At 39.6% G+C, this 21,510-nt stretch overlaps 1 protein-coding gene across 2 annotated transcripts in view; it reads right to left on the minus strand.

Annotated features, from left to right (window-relative positions):
- Positions 1-1,668: 1,668 nt before the first annotated feature.
- The window catches only part of slc30a2 (solute carrier family 30 member 2), a 30,293-nt gene continuing 10,451 nt past the window's right edge, over positions 1,669-21,510 (minus strand). The window contains exons 1-8 of one of the 2 annotated variants that reach the window (XM_020455457.2): positions 20,173-20,568; positions 6,738-6,949; positions 6,023-6,169; positions 5,679-5,832; positions 5,244-5,487; positions 4,814-4,919; positions 4,471-4,605; positions 1,669-4,088 (exon numbers count right to left, since the gene is read on the minus strand). In XM_020455457.2, the coding sequence (XP_020311046.1) occupies positions 3,943-4,088; positions 4,471-4,605; positions 4,814-4,919; positions 5,244-5,487; positions 5,679-5,832; positions 6,023-6,169; positions 6,738-6,949; positions 20,173-20,258 (1,230 nt within the window). In that variant the 5' untranslated portion in view covers positions 20,259-20,568 and the 3' untranslated portion in view covers positions 1,669-3,942. Of the gene's footprint in view, positions 4,089-4,470; positions 4,606-4,813; positions 4,920-5,243; positions 5,488-5,678; positions 5,833-6,022; positions 6,170-6,737; positions 6,950-20,172; positions 20,569-21,510 lie in introns of those variants that run through there. The other variant, XM_031800902.1, reaches the window with a different exon arrangement.

Here is a 21,510-nt window from a genome sequence, read left to right on the forward strand (position 1 = left end):
GCACCAACGATCATATCACGCTCAAAGTCTCTTAGGTCCCTCTTTTTTCCCATTTTAACATTCAAGCGGACAGTAACTGGATGCCTGTCTGCCTGCTTTATATACAGCACATTCGGAAGGTATTCAGACCCCTTGACTTTTTCCACATTTTGTTATGTTACAGCCTTATTCTAAAAAAGGATTGAATTGATTTTTTCCTCAATTTACACACAATACTCCTTAATGACAAAGCAAAAACTACTCTTGACATTTTTGCAAATGTATTACAAATAAAAACATACCTTATTTATATAACTATTCAGACCCTTTTGCTATGAGACTCGAAATTGAGCTCCGGTGCATCCTGTTTCCATTGATCATCCTTGAGATGTTTCTAAAACCTGATTGGCCATAAATAGACAGGTGTGTGCCTTTTCAAGGTCTCACATTTGCAGTGCATGTCAGAGCAAAAACCAAGCCATGAAGTCGAAGGAATTGTCCGTAGAGCTCCGAGACAGGATTGTGTCGCGGCACAGAGCTGGGGAAGGATACCAAAACATTTCTGCAGCATTGAAGGTCCCCAAGAACACAGTGGCCTCCACTGTGAAAGAATTTTGGAACCTCCAAGATTCTTCCTAGTACTGGCCACCCGGCCAAACTGAGCAATCGAGGAGAAGGTCCTTGGTCAGGGAGGTGACCAAGAACCCGATGGTCACTCTGCAGAGCTCCAGATATCCTCTGTGGAAATGGGAGAACCTTTCAGAAGGACAACCATCTCTGCAGCACTCCACCAATCAGGCCGTTTTTGGTAGAGTGGCCAGACGGAAGCCACTCCTCAGTAAAAGGCACATGACAGCCCGCTTGTTTGCCAAATGGCACCTAAAGGACTCTCAAACCATGAGAAACAAGATTCTCTGGTCTGATGAAACCAAGATTGATCTCTTTGGCCTGAAAGCCAAGCGTCACACCTGGAGGAAACCTGGCACCATCCCTACCTGGCACCATCCAAGTCTCTGAATGTCCTTGGGTGGCCCAGCCAGAGCCCGGACTCGAACCCGATCAAGCATCTCTGGAAAGACCTGAAAATAGCTTTGCAGCGAAGTTCCCCATCCAAACTGACAGTGCTTGAGAGGATCTGCAGAGAAGAATGGGAGAAACTCCCCAAATACAGGATTGCCAAGTTTGTAGCGTCATACCCAAGAAGACTCGAGGCTGTAATCGCTGCCAAAGGGGCTTCATCAAAGTACCGAGTAAAGAGTCTGAATACTTATGTAAATGTGATCATTTTGTATTTTTTTACACCTTGTGTGTATGAGGGGGAAAAAACAATTGAATCCATTTTAGAATAAGGCTGTAATGTAACAAAATGTGAAGATGTGGTGTCTGAATACTTTCCGAATACTTTGCACCAACATTACTTGGCTTTATCCGTTTTTTGTGGTTGCTGATCATTTTTACAGTCAAATGGATGTGCCCTAGAACGACAAAGCTTTGTGATAATCTGTTGTGCCATATTTCCTGCTGCTGCCTTGTGCACTACTGCGGATGTAATTAGTTGTCTCTGATTGGGACTGGAGATTAACAGCCCATGAGATTGTCTCTGCATTATCTGGAATCACTGAGAATTGAGTATTATTGGTAAAGCGAGAGAAAGTTTAGAACTCTGAAAATAATTAAATAATCCACCAGTTATCGGCATACTTTTATTTCAGTTTTACAAAAAACGTACCATACGTAGAAATTAAATATCAAACAAACATTTACACACTTTACTTATTTTATACAATAAATCAAATGTATTTACACGTTTACACAAAATCTACAGGAAATACTGATATTTGGCATATTTACAATTTTCATACAGTACAAGACAGCACTCTGAAACACTACACTTAGCTGGTGAACAAACATTTGAGTAGACTCTTGCCTGTAATACATTGGTTGTAACATTCCTGTTATTTTAAGTCCTTACAGTGGGATCTTTCTTTGTTCAATATCCGTATGGTTTACAAATGACAATATATTTATATTTAATATATACTTTCCAAAGTTATCAAAAGTGATCAAAATATAGATTTGTTTAAATGAGGATTTTGGTGACATTAAGAAGTAGAATTAGTCTCAAATATTTGTATTGGCAGCATATGAAGATATCCTTATTACGTCATCTGAATTATAAACAACACTCATGCAAGTGTTTGATAAAGAATGTGTCAATTTCTGCTCATTTTCTGTGCAGGTTACAACATTGAGACTTCACTGTAGGCATGAAAGTACGACAAGCAGGGCGAGTGCCTCTTATATTTCATTGTGTCAGCATCTCACAGACTTTTTTTGTACAATACACTTATCACTATACATTTGAGGAGATTTTCCACTACATTTATTTGTTGGTGCATTTCTTTTGATGAAGCTGACAGGTGTGTGAGCATGCGTGTGGTGTTAGGGGACAGTTATGGAGTAGAAAGCTGACCGACTGAGCCTCCCCAGAATTTAGGAAGGTTGTTTGGAGGCACTGGATGGAACTAACAAACTACTGGTACGACAAACAGAAACCCTGTGCAAAGCTCCACGGCATGTAGGCCTATGACAGCATGGGAGTGGGTGAGGAGGGTGTATGGATGTGCTTTTGGAGAGTGTGGATAGGTGAGAGTATAGAGATGGGGTTCATTTATCTGACCTCTCTCTTCTGAAAACCCATAACAGTGCAAGAAAACGTCCGGCCTGGGGCTATGACTCGAAGCGTAATTTAACAGCACGTTCCACTATAGCCTATCGTCAGTGAGTTTCAAATTAGGGACAGAGCACTGTCTGAGTCTTAGCCAGTCTATTTGCCAGCTCCGCTTAGGGCATATCATGGGGCATAGATTAATACAGCCCACAATGCTAAAATTAATCGACCAACTCCTTTTGTAAATTGGCCTGTCTTGAGGCTTCCTCTGAGTGAGATGAGTGAGCTTGTAGGATGCTTTCTCACACTGACATAATCCATTATTTGTACCCGAACTCTTTTCAGTTGTGAACAATACAATGCTTCCATTTGGCAGACACCCTCGCTGAAGCACATATAAAAGGCTGGGTAAGACAGGATTGGTTTTAAGGTTCTCACGTCAATATCAATGTATTACGCCAAAGAACTCCGAGACAAGCCATTACACGGTGCTGCTGCCCTAATGCACAGTGCCAGTGTATTACGCCAAAGAACTCAGAGACAAGCCATTACACGGTGCTGCTGCCCTAATGCACAGTGCCAGTGTATTACGCCAAAGAACTCCGAGACAAGCCATTACACGGTGCTGCTGCCCTAATGCACAGTGCCAGTGTATTACGCCAAAGAACTCCGAGACAAGCCATTACACGGTGCTGCTGCCCTAATGCACAGTGCCAGTGTATTACGCCAAAGAACTCAGGGACAAGCCATTACACGGTGCTGCTGCCCTAATGCACAGTGCCAGTGAGGGAGTGTTAAAGTCAAACAAAGCCAAACGGCTGTCGAACATTGCAGTACATCAGCACCAACTGGTGAAGTGGTTGCATACAGTACTAACAACATGTCCTGATACATGTACCATAATATCTTCATGTCTGTCTGTCTCCCTAAAATGCAGTTTCTTGTGATAGTTTTCTTATGATAATTGGCAGCCCTCTTAGGGCATGGAAACTATTTTTTAAAGTATCAATATCTCCTGAATGAATGGTGTTTAAGTGGGAATCTTTGGCATGATATGGTGAATATACACACGGTACAGTCGTACATTTGTTTGGGTCCTGTAAAGCTGACGATGGATCAAAAATGTTTCTTGGTTTCATGGTGAGGCTTTTCCACAGTGTTTCCATTCCTAGCTTACGTCCTCAATGATGCTTGTGTATGTGTGCTGTATGTTCTCTGGCAACGTTTTCGAGAAGCCAAACCCGGCCCACTCCCTTTCAAACTCTCCTGTCCCCATGGTGACTGTGTGTGTCTTAGCCCATAGGGTCCTGGCAGTGTGTGCAGTAGGCCATGTCGTCAGAGTACAACTCCACCTGGATGGTGGTGCTATAGAAACCAAACTTGGTTTGGAGGATCTCTGTAGCCTCCTTAAGGACACTCTGGGGATCAGCATTCTTCTCTGGAAAACAACAATGACCATAACAGATGTCAACAATCATCTATTTTATTTAACCTTTATTTAACAACTAGGCAAGTCAGTGAAGAACAAATTCTTATTGACAATGACAACAATACCCTAGGTGGGTTAACTGCCTTGTTCAGGGGCAAAACGACAGATTTTTTTTTTACCTTGCCAGCTCAGAGATTCAATCCAGCAAACTTTCAGCCCAACGCTCTAACCACTAGACTACCTGCCGCCCCATACCGTAATGTCTAACTGTGAAGTTATGTATGATATTTTTTTTATTTTGGCCACAATTGGCAATGTGTGTGAATTAACATGCTAGACTATGTGCACAATCTAAATGGATGTGCCAGATTGAGTAAAGTTGGTTTCTGACCGATGGCTACGTGGACAGAGACCAGGGTCTGTCCTGCGGTCAGGGCCCACACGCGCAGGTTGTGCATAGACTTCACCATCTTCAGAGACAGCAACACCTCCTTCACGGAGTCAAACTCTATTCCCCTAGGAGCCCCTGTAAAAGATTTGAGGACAGATGAGTATTGCATCAATAGTTCATTCACTTCATGGAACTCACGGCCATGTTCTACTGATGTATTTCTCCTTAAATAAATTATTTTTACAAACTGAGGAAAATGTCTGGATAAACATTTTATTGTTTGAATTCACCTGGACTCAGGTCAGAGCAAGAGAAACAGAAAAGGCTGTTGAGTTGAGTTTACCTTCCATGAGTACCCTGAAGACATCCCTGAGGATGGTGATCGTGGTCCCCAGGACAAACACGGAGAAGAGGAAGGTACAAATGGGATCTGCTACTTTGTATTCAGGCTGCAACAGAAGGTCCACAGGAGAGAGTATGAGGAGAGCAGAGGGGAGTGGTATCAGGTGGTGATGGGGTGCTGCTCTACTGATGTCATAACACATTCGGCCAGTCAGATCACAGGTAGGGTTTTTAACAGAAGAGCAATATATACCCAGCCAATTCTGTCTTACCCAGCAGGGTGATGAGATGATTAAACCCCTTCCTATTGAGACTGTAAATATAAATATATAAGGGATACACTTGTTGCACTGTAAATAAATACAGTATAACAATGCCATAATGTAATTTGTAGTGTAAGATGTATGTAAACACTAGTATTTGTTACTGACCCTGAAGAAGATGACGATGGCAGCCACTAGGACCCCAACACTCTGTAGGAGGTCTCCCAACACGTGAATGAAGGCTGCTCTCACACTGGTGTTGCCATGGCCATGACCCAGAAGAGCATGGGAGTGGCCGTGACCCACATGGGAGTGGCTGTGACCCACAGGGCTCTGCCCGTTCTCGTCTATCTGCTGGTAGCCTGAGCCTTGGGCGTGGAAGGTGGTAGAGTGGTGGAGGATGTACGCCATGCTACAGGACAGAGGGAACAGAGAATGCTACATGTCAATAGTCTAAAGTTCCTCCTCTTAGTTTTTCTTAAATGCATATGCTTTGGGGGGAAAAGACAGCATAGTTGAATGCAATTTATGTCTGACTCCAGCTGTTATTTGCATCACTTTGTGTAGTTTTTCCAGATCAAGCCGTGATAATGAACCCCTCACATGATGTTTACTATGACGGCACAGCCGGAGGTGATGAGCATCGCTTGACTGTTGATCTCATAGTCGTTCCTGACTATCCTCTCGATGGCCAGGTACACCAGCACCCCAGTCACTATCCAGATGGACATCACTGACACCAGGGCTCCTAGGATCTCTGTGGGGGTTGGAGACAGTGGCGATCAGTATCACACATCCAATGACCCCTGGAAAGGTCATTTTAGAGCATTGTGACTGTGACTATTATCATTCGGCTATTACAACATTCGCCATGTAATCTGGAGTTTAAATGGTAAAAGAGAAAGTACATTCACAGATGTTTTAAGGTGATATGTCATGGGCCTAACCTGAGCGGTGCCATCCAAAGGTCATGGTTTTGGTGGGCGGTCTGGAGGAGATCCACAGGGAGAAGAGACTGACCATCATGCTGCCAAAGTCAGTCAGGAGGTGAGCTGCATCTGTCATGATAGCCAAACTGTGGGCCAGGTAGCCACCTATAGACACATTGACACAATGGAGATGTCTCAGAGGCAGGCGCACATCAGGTCCATGTTTTAGATGCTATTGATGATGACTAGGTCTCATGAATGGAAAATACAGACTGTGTTTTTGAACAACTAAACTATTATATTTTGATTACAATGACAGCTAAATCGAATTTCACTTAAAGGGTGGCTGAACTTCCTGATTTGGCCTAATTTTACATTTATTTCATTAAGAAATGCTAGCGACCATGTCTGAATTCGGTTGGTTTCAGGGTATGGCTTGATGTTGGTGTCTCTTGTGTGTTCGTAAATGAACTGGCTGGTGACTGTGGCAAAATTGGTTTGGCTTTGGATTTCCTATCTCCAGGGTTAGTTAGGGGTTGTCAATAAATTGCACAATGTAAATGAGACAATATTTTCATGTTGCACACCTCTAAGTTCTCATTAAATGCTTTCAATATTTGTATATACATTTTACAATTTATAGTTGGTGGCCACGTCACATGGTCAGGAAAAGCTCCTGGCCCTAGGTATGAAATAGTATTAATCAGTCTAAAATGCTATCTTCCAGCCTTACCTATGACCTCTCCAATCATGAAGATGAGGCACACAATGGAGGCGACGTACAGCTTCTTCTTAGCCAGAAGCTTGTCACGGTTCTCCTCACTCACTGCTTTGTTACCATGACAATGGGCACCAACAGGCTGCTTCTTCAGCTTGGTGGCACCAGTCGCATCTCCGTTTTCAAATGGGAAGTTGGGATAGTCTTCTTTGGAGTCTGGAAAGGAACTGAAAAAGATCAAAGATTATGAATACATTAGAACTAGTGTATATATAGAGGTTGAAATACCCTGACCTAGTGAGATCTACATAGAGGAGGCTTAACCAAGCTAGCCGTCTTGATTACTTCCTAGTCTCGTTCTTGCTGGCATCAAAAGTATAAAAAGTATTAATAGGAGACTGAATACGATCGGACCACCATCTAATTGGCCTCCATATAACTCTTACAGAATTTCCACGTGGACGGGGATATAGGAAATTTAATCTAAACCTATTGGATGATAATTTGTTCTTAACTAAGATAAAATAATTCATAATTTACTTTTTGTGTACAACATAGGTACAGCAGATCCCCTTATTGTATGGGACACTTTCAAATGTACTTTGAGGCCATTCAATACAATGCTCATCATTAAAACAAAAGCAGTTTAGGTCAAAAGAGATTAGACTAATAAAGGAAATAGAGGAAGCAACAGCAGGGAGATGGTATTGGGAACTGTACTATAGAGGCACAACATAGGAAATAGAGGAAGCAACAGCAGGGAGATGGTATTGGAAACTGTACTATAGAGGCACAACATAGGAAATAGAGGAAGTAACAGCGCAGGGAGATGGTATTGGGAACTGTACTATAGAGGCACAACATAGGAAATAGAGGAAGTAACAGCAGGGAGATGGTATTGGGAACTGTACTATAGAGGCACAACATAGGAAATAGAGGAAGTAACAGCAGGGAGATGGTATTGGGAACTGTACTATAGAGGCACAACATAGGAAATAGAGGAAGTAACAGCGCAGGGAGATGGTATTGGGAACTGTACTATAGAGGCACAACATAGGAAATAGAGGAAGTAACAGCGCAGGGAGATGGTATTGGAAACTGTACTATAGAGGCACAACATAGGAAATAGAGGAAGTAACAGCAGGGAGATGGTATTGGGAACTGTACTATAGAGGCACAACATAGGAAATAGAGGAAGTAACAGCAGGGAGATGGTATTGGGAACTGTACTATAGAGGCACAACATAGGAAATAGAGGAAGTAACAGCGCAGGGAGATGGTATTGGGAACTGTACTATAGAGGCAAAACATAGGAAATAGAGGAAGTAACAGCGCAGGGAGATGGTATTGGAAACTGTACTATAGAGGCACAACATAGGAAATAGATGAAGTAACAGCGCAGGGAGATGGTATTGGAAACTGTACTATAGAGGCACAACATAGGAAATAGAGGAAGTAACAGCAGGGAGATGGTATTGGAAACTGTACTATAGAGGCACAACATAGGTTAGAGGAAAAACAAAAAGAAATGGAGGTACTTATTCAAGGACGATTAAGTGTATTACAAAAATAAAACGAATTGAATGGAAAATTGTGAAAAATGCACAAAATGTTTCTTGAATCTTCAACATAGAAATTCTACCAAAAATAATTTACAGAACCTCATTACAAATAGAGTTATCCATGATTCACCAAATTATATTTTGAAAGAGGAAGCAAATAAAAAAAAATCTCGGTCTCCTCCATTTCCACAGAATTATGTTAATTGTAAGGATTTCTTTCCTAATAATAATAATAATAATAATGATGATGTAAAATTAACACATTTACAGAAAGACCTGTGTGAAGGCCAACTTACAGAAGAGGGACTTTGAGGCAATAAAATCTTTTCAGTCTGCAGAAACACCAGGGCTTAATGGTATACCATTAGAGGTATATCAGACCTTTTTATGTACTCAAAGATACATTATTAGCATGTTTTAATTACTATTATACAACTGGTAGACTCAGGTACTCAACAGGAAGGTCTGATTTCATTACAACTAAAACAGGACCCAGGTGATAAGTATAAAGATCCAGTCCATTTAAAAAACTGGAGGCCTCTAACACTTCAATGTTGTATTTCGCCAGGATTTTCACATCACATAGCACATAGAATAAAAAAGGAATTATCAGATATTGTTCATCATTTTTTAAAACATCGATTGGAGATAATATACGACAATTACTTGAAACAATTTAACATTATGAAACATCGAAGATGTCTAGTCTTCATAGCAGATTTTGAAAAGGCATTTGATAAAGTATGACTAGAATTTATTTATAAATGCCTGGATTACTTAACATTTTGGTGAATCTCTTATACAATGGGTTAAAGTTATGTACAGCAAGATGTAAAATAGTAAATAGTGGTTACTTCTCAGAAACTATTGAGCTTTTAAGATGAGTAAAACAAGGCTGTCCGTTGTCTCCACACCTATTTATTATGGCCATTGAAATGCTAGCTATTAAAATTAGATCCAACAGGAAGATCAAGGGGTTAGAATAAAATAAAAGTGTCAATGTATGTTGATGACTCTAGTTTTCTTAAATCCGCAATCTGGAACCATGCACAGTCTCATCGAATATCTTGATCTATTTTCTAGCCTCTCTGGATTAAAATCTAATTATGACATGTGTACTATAGTATGTATTGGATCGCAAAAAAAAATGTGTTTACAGTACCTTGTAGTTTACCAATAAAATGGGCGGATGAGGAAGTAGACATACTTGGTATTCACATCTCAAAAAATCTAAATGAATTTAACACAATTAATTTCCATAGACAGTTAGCAAAAATAGATGTGATTCTGCAACCACGGAGAGGGAAATACTTGTCTATTTATGGAAAAATCACATTGATTAACTCTTTGGTCCTTTCACAGTCTACTTAATTACTAATGGCACTGCCTACTCCAGAAAACTCGTTTTTAAATCATATGAGCAAAAAATATATCATTTTATTTGGAATGCTAAGCCAGGCGAAATTAAACGTGCCTATTTATATAATGAATAGGAGTTTCAGGGGCTAAAATTATTAACTATTAAAGCTTTAAACCTTCACTAAAAGCTTCACTCATAAGTTATACTTAAACCCAAACTGGTTCTCCAGTAGGTTGCCTAGTGTTAGCCTAGTGGTTAGAGCATTGGGCCAGTAACTGAAAGGTTGCTAGATCGACTCCCTGAGCTGACAAGGTAAAAATCGATCGTTCTTGTCCCTGAACAAGGCAGTTAACCCACTGTTCCTAGGCCGTCATTGTAAATAAAAATGTGTTCTTAACTGACTTGCCTAGTTAAATAAATGTTCAAAAATTGCCTTTATACAGATTACAACTTCTCATTTCTGACTAATTGAACATTTGTTTAAAGTTTCGCCCTTTCTTAAACAAGCCATACACAGCTGGTTACAATTTCAGTTTTATCCTCCAGAAAAGATAGAACAAATGTTATGGTTAAATTCAAATATACTGATTAATTAATTTTTTAAAACATTCTTTATGGAAAAAATGTTTTAAATTGTATTATATTTCTTAATGATTTTATGAATAGAAATGGAGGAGTTGTCACATATGCAGTTATTGAAATTATATGGTAATATCTGCTCAATACAAATGTACAACCAACTGATTGCAGCACTACCACAAAATGGAGGAGGCAAGTGGAAAAGGGAGAAGGTTGGGAACTTGTTTGCCTGCCATATATTAAAGATTTGACAAATTGGCAGAAAGGATCTGGCATAAATAGAAAAATATACCAGTTTATCTGAGGACAAAAATGTTGACAGCTGTGCCATACAGGTTGCAAAATAAATGGGAGATTTTCGATGTACCAATTGCATGGCACATGGTTTATGAACTGGTGCAAAAAACTACACTTGATTCAAAACAGAGTTTTTCAATTTCAATTATTATATAACATTCTTGCCACCAACGTAATGATATATGGGGCATACAACAACCTCAGCTCTGTAGATTTTGTTGCGATGAAACAGAATCAATAGATAATTTATTCTGGTATTGCCCCTATGTAGCTTGTTTCTGGTCACAGGTTCAGGAATGATTTTATAAAATCACAACGTGCACTTAAAATAAACCTTACAAATAGCAGTGTTGGGCGATTTGGAAAGCATTGGTCAGTCAATAAATAATACTCGTAGGAAAGGTTTTAAGAAATTGAAAAAAAAAATGAATATCACATTTACATAAGTATTCAGACCCTTTACTCAGTACTTTGATAAAGCACCTTTGGCAGCGATTACAGCCTCAAGTCTTCTTTTTTATTTATTTATTTTTTATTTTACCTTTATTTAACCAGGTAGGCAAGTTGAGAACAAGTTCTCATTTACAATTGCGACCTGGCCAAGATAAAGCAAAGCAGTTCGACAGATAAAACGACACAGAGTTACACATGGAGTAAAAACAAACATACAGTCAATAATGCAGTATAAACAAGTCTATATACAATGTGAGCAAATGAGGTGAGAAGGGAGGTAAAGGCAAAAAAGGCCATGATGGCAAAGTAAATACAATATAGCAAGTAAAATACTGGAATGGTAGTTTTGCAATGGAAGAATGTGCAAAGTAGAAATAAAAATAATGGGGTGCAAAGGAGCAAAATAAATAAATAAATTAAAATTAAATACAGTTGGGAAAGAGGTAGTTGTTTGGGCTAAATTATAGGTGGTCTATGTACAGGTGCAGTAATCTGTGAGCTGCTCTGACAGTTGGTGCTTAAAGCTAGTGAGGGAGATAAGTGTTTCCAGTTTCAGAGATTTTTGTAGTTCGTTCCAGTCATTGGCAGCAGAGAACTGGAAGGAGAGGCGGCCAAAGAAAGAATTGGTTTTGGGGGTGACTAGAGAGATATACCTGCTGGAGCGTGTGCTACAGGTGGGAGATGCTATGGTGACCAGCGAGCTGAGATAAGGGGGGACTTTACCTAGCAGGGTCTTGTAGATGACATGGAGCCAGTGGGTTTGGCGACGAGTATGAAGCGAGGGCCAGCCAACGAGAGCGTACAGGTCGCAATGGTGGGTAGTATATGGGGCTTTGGTGATAAAACGGATTGCACTGTGATAGACTGCATCCAATTTGTTGAGTAGGGTATTGGAGGCTATTTTGTAAATGACATCGCCAAAGTCGAGGATTGGTAGGATGGTCAGTTTTACAAGGGTATGTTTGGCAGCATGAGTGAAGGATGCTTTGTTGCGAAATAGGAAGCCAATTCTAGATTTAACTTTGGATTGGAGATGTTTGATATGGGTCTGGAAGGAGAGTTTACAGTCTAACCAGACACCTAAGTATTTGTAGTTGTCCACGTATTCTAAGTCAGAGCCGTCCAGAGTAGTGATGTTGGACAGGCGGGTATGACGCTAGAAGCTTGGCACACCTGTATTTGGGTAGTTTCTCCCATTCTTCTCTGCAGATCCTCTCAAGCTCTGTCAGGTTGGATAGGGAGAGTTGCTGCACATCTATTTCCAGGTCTCTCCAGAGATGTTTGTTCGGGTTCAAGTCCGGGCTCTGGCTGGGCCACTGAAGGACATTCAAAGACTTGTCCTGAAGCCACTCCTGCGTTGTCTTGGCTGTGTGCTTAGGGTCTTTGTCCTGTTGGAAGGTGAACCTTCGCCCCAGTCTGAGGTCCTGAGCGCTCTGGAGCAGGTTTTCATCAATGTTCTTTCTGTACTTTGCTCTGTTCATCTTTCCCTCGATCCTGACTAATCTCCCAGTCCCTGCCTCTGAAAAACATCCCAACAGCATGATGCTGCCACCACCATGCTTCACCATACGGATGGTGCCAGGTTTGCTCCAGGCGTGACACACAGGCTAAAGAGTTCAATATTGGTTTCATCAGACCAGAGAATCTTTTTTCTCATGGTCTGAGAGTCCTTTAGGTGCCTTTTGGCAAACTCCAAGTGGGCTGTCATGTGCCTTTTACTGAGGAGTGGCTTACATCTGGCCACTCTACCATAAAGGCCTGATTGGTGGAGTGCTGCAGAGATGGTTGTCCTTCTGGAATGTTCTCCCATCTCCACAAAAGAACTCTGGAGCTCTGTCAGAGTGACCATCGGGTTCTTGGTCACCTCCCTGACCAGGGCCCTTCTCCCCCGATTGCTTAGTTTGGCCGGGCGGCCAGTTCTAGAAAGAGTCTCTGTGGTTCCAAACTTCTTCCATTTAAGAATGACGTAGGCCATTGTTCTTGGGGACCTTCAATGCTGCAGAAATGTTTTGGTACCCTTCCCCAGATCTGTGCCTCGACACAGTCCTGTCTCGGAGTATCTATGGACAGTTCCTTCGACCTCATGGCTTGGTTTTTGCTCTGACATACACTGTCAACTGTGGACCTTATATAGACAGGTGTGTGCCTTTCCAAATCATGTCCAATCAATTGAATTTACAACAGGTGGACACCAATCAAGTTGTAGAAATATCTCAAGGATGATCAATGGAAACAGGATGCACCTGAGCTCAATTTCAAGTCTCATAGCAAAGGGTCTGATTACTTTTGTAAATAATTTATTTCAGTTTTTTATTTGTAACACATTTGCAAAATGTCTAAAACCCAGTTTTCGCTTTGGGGTATTGTTTGTAGATTGACGATGAAAAAAAAAAGTTGTACATTTTAGAATAAGGCTGTAACATAACAGAATGTGGAAAAAGTCAAGGCATCCGAATACTTTCCAAATGCACTGTATATAGAATTTATATAGCATACTTACAGTAAGTCTACTGCCCCGTCATAGAATCCTATTTTCATAAAAGATGATGCTGCATAACAACATGTAGACTATACGCTATAGAATGGACTTGCAGTGGAACTGGCTTTTTTAATATATATGTATTATACAATGGGTGGGTCTAATCCTGAATGGTGATTGGTTAAAAATCTTCCAGCCGGTGTCTACTTCACTAATTACCACCGGCTAAATCAATTATGTTAAAATGTCTATTTACTCTCCTCCATCTGACTGTGCAATTCACTGTATCATCAGCCCAGCCAGAAAATTTATACACCTCATCTCCACTATAAAAAGCATCTAGACATTATCTTACATTTCTTTTAGACTAACATTTTGTTTTCAACAGTAGAGATTTGTATAAACCTTAATTGTCTAGCAACATTTGCAACATTGTTTAAATATTCAAATTCAATCTCCTGCTGCCCCATAGTAATGAACGAGTTGGGACGAGACAGACAAGCAGGCAGCGTTTCTCAGACAGTTGAAATCATGAATCAGTTGTCATCATTTTCATGGATATATACAAAAGAAATGCCAAGTGAAAAAAGGTCAAACGCAACGAAGTGCAGCTAGTTTGCAGTCTTTCCAGCTTCAGTTTGAAGTGATTGTGTTAGCTGCGATGTTGGCTAGCTCCTCTGAACAACAGTCTCCTGATGAGAGAGCACATGTTCTATGCCAGGCGAAATCGAACCTCATTAACTTATTGTTATGGATGTATCCAAATAAATGTCACTAGAAAACAGCTTAAACAAATGCAGCTACTTTGCTATTATTTTGGCTGCACTTTTTGACATGACTAAGTTAGCCGTGGTTGGCTAGCAAGAAAGGGATAAGAACGTTGCCAGCCAGTATGGCAATGGAACATTTTGAACGAACGATTGGGTCGCGTCCATAGATACAGAACAAAAAGACTGAACTAATGGGTCCTGTCTCTGTCAGAACAGATAGAGCGAACGACCAGGCGACTTGGGTAGCAACCCTAGATTTGTGTCGGGACTGTATCTTATGGAAGGATGAAATAGTATGAATAAATTCATCAACATAACGTTTTTTATGAAGTAGGTTTGATATTCCCCAACTGTGTTTGTATCACCTGAGAATAACATAAATAGCACACTCCCACGTCACCGTAAGAGATCAGATTCAAATTAAACCAGTATAACAAATGCTGGGTAGGCCGCCCCCCCCCCCCCCCTCTCTCGCCATGTGTAATGAGGATAAGCAGGATGATGAGACTAATGAGGTGGAAAAAAACGCAATTTTGGCTTCTAGGAGATAACCCAGCTTTGGGCCGCGACTCCATCAGTCCAGAGCCCAGGGACACGAAGGCTGAAAGGAGTCGGCCGAGTGGAAAACTGCTTCTGTTTAATCACACCATGGGGAGACGAGAGCAAATACACCCCCTCCCATCCTAACCCAACGCAGAGGCTATTCAAAATGTCCGTCTGTGTGTGTGTGTGTGTGTGTGTGACAGACACAGAGAGAGAATATATACAAACATAACATAAACCCTCGCTGTGAACACACACACACTTTACATCAACACATAGCCTAACACTGCAGAGCAAACATGATTGGTTAACCTCAGGATCGACTCCATTCAATTGAACAAATGGAGGGCTTGTCTTGAATGAATATGTTTTGGGGATTTCTATACAACAGTTCTCAAAGAAGGGATCTATGTCAGGTTAAACCTTTCCAATTTCAATCAGTTGGTGTGTCCTTGCCCAGGTCATAAATAAAACGCTTTACGTAATCTAGCTTGTTGCCATCTTCAAATCAGGATAGATCCTATGAGACCTGTCCATTTTCACAGCCATGTGAACTCATCCATTTGCAGGATATCTTCTGATTCAGTGCAGTATCATGTAATTCTTGGCATTACACCATACTGTAGGCTACACTGACAAAACAAAAATAAAGATTTGACAAATCAGCATCACTGGCTCATTACTGTTTAATGGTCTTTAATGGTCTTATACACAACCAATATTTACATCTTGTCCAATCTGGAACCATTTTAGAACAAAGATTTAGAATGAATGCAAGTGGGTTCAATGTACTCCTCAAGGGTTATAAAGCAATGTCTTGTACAACATTGGTATCTTGTTCCTCTTAAATAGTAACTTTCACACTGTATAGAGTTCTACATAAACGTTCCCTGGCTCAATTCAATAAATGTTCTTGCTCCTTTAAAATCATCATGCAATAGTTTTTTTAAGTAAAGATAAAAATATTATGTATTTGGTGTAGAATAACGTGAGCAAATGTATCTCCAGGTTTCTGTGCTCAAGACAAGCAGACTAAAGGGCCTGCCTGAGGAGAGACTCCGCAGTGCATGAAATGACCCGAAATGTATGAGCATTCTTCAAAAACATTACATTATTACAGAGTTGGCAATTGGCTATGAGCAAGGAAAAAATATTTATGTTGACTTTCATTATAATTTATTCAGCCAAATAAACCTGGTTAAATAAAGGTGAAATAAAAAAATAAAAAATAAAAAAGAGGATGTCTAATCAAAAACGCATCTTTTAATTTGTTTTATTTTTACCAATGGGTTAATAATATGTTCATTATGTAATCCTCTAAAAACAACCAATGGTCCAAACCTCATGTCTCTATCATAATCCGTTCAATATGAATTGGATTGAGTTTTTACCTTTGTAGGTTGGTCAAAATTAGAGCGACTAAATAAATCCATGGAGGCCAGACAAAAATGTTTTGTCATAAATCAGGAAAATAGCATCTCGTAATCTAGGCTGGATGCTCAGAGAGAATTAAAGCTCTGGACAGGTTTTACAATTCGTCATCTTTCTTCTCATAAAACGTTATGGAGATTAGATATATACATAATGATTGTGACACAATACATGTAATATTTTAGTATACGGTTTTCATAGAAATGCGAAGTTCCTGTTCTTTTTCAAAGAATGTTCACAAAAACAGGAGTATATCTGTGAAATGTCAACGTACTTCAAGCTTTTTATTTGAAATGTCATCACCAAAGGAGGGTTTTCACTAGTCTGGGCAGAGTGGGTGGACACCCTACCAAATGCGTTAAGATCATGTGAGCACAATTAACTAAATACATTTACAACAGACTATAAGACAAACAGTTTTTACTTGTTTAGATTATTAGTTAGCAAACGTTTAATCAGCTGCATAATTAACAAAATGATGTTTGCTTTGTTCATTCTGGAGAGCTGTTGCCACTAGATCAACGACACTAGACATGTTTTATTAAATCAATAAATGTGATCTATTACATTGTGTAATATATCAGATGGTGCCGTGTTGTTCACAGTGGTGGTCAGAATAGGAGTACCCCATTTCCTGCAGTCAAGTGACCAAATCGCCCTCTTCAGGTCTCATGTTATACGTTTCATAATGTATGTTATGATGTATATTATGATTATGAATTTTGGGATGTAAACACATATCTGACATATATATATATATATATATGATTTCACCTTTATTTAACTAGGCAAGTCAGTTAAGAACAAATTCTTATTTACAATGACAGTCTACCCAGGCCAAACCCTACCCCGATCGACACTGGGCCAATTGTGCACCGCCCTATGGGACTCCTATTCAGCCTGGAATCGAACCAGGTTCTGTAGTGACGCATCTAACACTGAGATGCAGTGCCTTGGGAGCCAAAGGTCTGACTGTGATCAGATCTTATAGGTGTAAATGGACCAGATCGGGATGAAGGAGGCATGTTAGAGGCAGATACTGTATACAGGGCTTAAATACATTTTTGTCGTAATGTTTTGTGATGTGTCGTGCAATAAATGTTGTTAAATTAGTAATTATCCTTTTTCTTCTTTTGTGTTTTACGGTGAAGTAATCCAAAAGTAACTGAAAGTAATCAGATTACGTTACTGAGTTTAGCTATTCAAAAAGTAGCGTTAATATTACAATTTTAGACAGGTAACTAGTAACGGATTACATTTCAAAAGTAACCTACCCAGCCCTCTATATAGGCTTCATGTAACCTTAGTGCCTTCTATTGAGAGGGATGTTCGAAATAGGTCTATCATCATAAGGCCAATTAGCATTACTGTTAGACAGACTAGCGAGGCCCATTTTCATGAGTGATCAAAAATAAAAAATAGTTATAATCTACCATTTCTCAGACACAATACTGCCCGGTTCAGCCTGCCTACAAACCCGAGTCTGATGCTGGATCCCAGCCAGTATAGCCTTCACTGCAACAAGGATCTGCTGTTGCTTTCAACATTTTATAGGCTAAAATTGTTCTCTCCTAATTCGATTTATTCGAATATCGTGTTAATTCGTCCATTTAAAAACAGATTATTGACTCCAGTTCCATCCTCTTCCAAATGGTCTTCTTGGTTTCAAGAATAGATTACATGCACAGCTTGCAGCGATGATTTCCAATGCATGGATGTCTCTGTGGCTGTAGACCGACCATCCTGCTTTGCTGATCTGGCATGAAGTCATGGTGACACTGCAACAAACCCATCCCACCCCCACATAATGTCTGCACCAAATAACTAGAAGGAGATGATAGGGTCTGCACACTCAAACATGCCATAAACATTCTCCATTTCATGCTGCAATGCTTTCCAGGGGTTGTTGGTTCCTGAATCATCAGTCTCTCTCATAGCTATTACATCAGACATGGCATGCATTGCGTTGACAAACAACCTAACTTTAATTTGTACTCCTGTCTTGCAAATAATTGAATCAAAGCTCAGAAAGATTGTTTCAAAGTCCTCTTGTCATTGTTGAATGCACACTGCGCTCACTGGTAGTTTTCCTAACAGGACCCAATTAGTCTAATCATCTGCACAGTTTTTGACACTTGTTTAGTAAGAGCGAGCAGAATGGCAGATGTGCTGGTGCATATGGAGGGTCGAAATCAATAACTTTGACCATTAAAACAATTCAAATGAAATTCATGTTATTAAAATGTCGTATTTCCAAATAGTTTCGGTCTCGGGTCATTACACGTATTTTGAAGTAATTGCAGACATTGAAATCGTTATTAGGTTATATCAAATCTGCGACCTAGGCCTATAAGGCTATTATTGGCTATTTTCACATTATTGGAAATGAAATGCTGTAGGCGGGAACATGATGGGTGGATCTACGGGGTTAATTAAGCGCAGGCATATTGCCATTCTTTACTGCAATTTAACTAAGTAGGCTACACAGCATTCACACAAGGAAAATATATTAATATCGGGGGCATTTAAGATATTTATGATATGATTAAGATATCTATTTTGGCTAGTGTTTAACACATCTAATTGGACATAGTCAGGTCTCGCCCAATCCAGGATAGGCCTTAATAACCCTTGTGATGATCCGGGTGCCACATGAACTTCCATAACGTACGCCTAATGTTATTATTCATTGTATTGTAATACATTTCCAAAATCAATAAAACATCAAGGATTCTATATGTGCTGTGACAGGGGTGCATTCTTTAATTTCACGTAAAATAGTGAACTTGAGTGCCACAAAACACGAGCATTTGTCAAAGAAATGTTCTTCTTCCCTGTCCATGCCGAAATCGAATACCCTTCACTCATTTGTGTTTTCGCCTTTACAATTAATTTGCCTTGATTTAGGGAATCGATTATCAAACACGATATACTCAAAGAATAGACTGGTAGTTTTAGATGAAATTAAACAAATGTGACTCATTATAATAGCTAATGTAATGTATAGTGCTTTGTTATTTTCAATATAGGCCTAAATGTTGAATATAACTAACTAACTACACCGGACCCCCCATTAAATAAATATGAAAAGACTATTAGATAATTAAATAAGTAGTATTACAATTAACTTTTTATTTTATTTTCTAACTTGACGTTCTTAAATCAATTGTATGTTCTCTTTGGCAGCACATTGTAATGCCTATGCGTTTTTTTCATTCGAATAATATAGCCAATAAAATAGTCTATAGCTATTCAGGGGTGTTTCACCATTACCCCTATCAGATCTCGTAATGAAAGATGAGTTTTTGTCAGTGCTCAATGAACTTCCCTCGGGCCATCCGTCAAATAGCCTACTGTCCAAAACGAAGCCAAGCATGGAAATGCATGTATTCATTCCCATAAAACATTCCACACACGGACAACATAATAAAAGACTCGGCGTGAATAAAGCAACGTTAGGCTACTATAGATATATACAGTTCAATTATGCTGTGTCCTTGGAAATTGTAGGCTATGTGAATGTCTTCTATTTGCATGAGCTTTGCCCAGAATGTTACTTCATGGTAAGATACATTTTCGTTGCAATACCGATTGTTTCATTCTATGTACTCATTCTATCGGTTTGATTTTGGTAGCCTACATATAGATCTACAACAATTACAAAACGCTATACTAGCAGCACAAGATACATAGTTTACACCAACTGCCTTGCACCTTAGCCTATACATGCTCTCAGTTTAATAAACCCTTGTCTGCATTTAAAAAATATAGAGAGAGAGGTCTACACAATTATGGCTGTATAATTGTATTTATAAATTAAAATGAAATACTCCCTCTGAAGAATGCTGATAGAATGCACAACCTATCAGCATGTCATCTACAATAAACCTAAAACCTATAAGATAACATCTACTGAAGATTATTTAGTTTGATATAAAATGATCACTGCTCAAACATGGAAAAAAAATCGCATTACCTTTTCAGTGAATACATTTTGCCATTCTTCTCGCTAACGAGGTGAGACTTCTCTGAATTTATTTCTGAATTCACAGTGGTATCCATGGCTGTGTCTTGTCACGGTTGTATCTGGCAAATGAAACAGAATCTGAAGATGCGCACGAGTTTCAGGGAGATCAGTCTTACTTTATCTTAAATGACACGGATAAAATTCGTCCAAACCATTCCAACTGTGCTAATAAAACTAATTAAATTATTCATGGCAATAAGTATCACCGTTTGCAAATATGGGACCCGATACGGACTAGTAAGTAGTCTGCTCTCAATTCTACTGCTGTAGTATAGGCTATGATAAACTTGGCTCTGAATGTGCAGGCTTTGCTTTGGTGCAGCTACAAGTAACAGCTGTCTGGAAACAGCCAAGCCCATAAAGGTATCGTGTCGACGTCAAAAAATGTGCAAGATGTTTCTGCAGCTAGACTATGCTAATTGAGAAGAACAGCACGTTCAGAATTGTGATTGGGTCCTTCGGTGCGGTGCAACAGCCTGTAGCTACAAGTAGGCTACCTATTATTGAAAGCTCAATTAACGTCGTGGATATTGACCATAGCCTACAGTTTATTCAACAACGATTTCCAAATTAAACGACATTGTCACGACATGCAAATAGCACAAGACATTCAAAGGATTAAAAAAACGTATTTTTTTGATAATTCAATTTCAAGTTGCAACTAGGCCAGTGACAGGAGCACACCACAGTAAAACCATGCGACATTTTATTCTAATGCTGTGTCCAGAAAAAGATTCTGAGTCATATCCAAAGACTTGTATAAACTCTGGATGACTTGACAAGTGGCGCTGTATTGAAGCCACCACGCAGCCACCTTGGTACTCCTCAATTGTATGTTGGAAGCTATAGAAATGCATTTGTTAATGTCTGCATTCGTTTTTGACACGTTTATTCTATTACATACACCTTAATGCATAGTTTTTAATTATGTGAGCTAAACATACAACGTACCCTTTTTTCTCTCCAATTTTCGCCTAAAATGACATACCCAAATGTAACTGCCTGTAGCTCAGGACCTGAGAGCTGACATTCAGAGCTGAATGTATCAAACCAGTTGTCAATAAAAGTTGTGTTGTGCACTCTCCTCAAACAATAGCATGGTATTTCTTTCACTGTAATAGCTACTGTAAATTGGACACTGCAGTTAGATTAACCGGAATTTAAGCTTTTGCCCAAATAAGACATGTCTATGTCCCAGAAAGTTGGCTGTTGTATACAATGTCATTCTAGTCACATCAGCGTGTTAGCAACAACCGTCCCATAGAGATTGAAGTATTGTTGTTGTTG

Source organism: Oncorhynchus kisutch, linkage group LG21, assembly GCF_002021735.2.
Source record: "Oncorhynchus kisutch isolate 150728-3 linkage group LG21, Okis_V2, whole genome shotgun sequence".
In the NCBI taxonomy this organism is placed as follows: domain Eukaryota; kingdom Metazoa; phylum Chordata; class Actinopteri; order Salmoniformes; family Salmonidae; genus Oncorhynchus; species Oncorhynchus kisutch.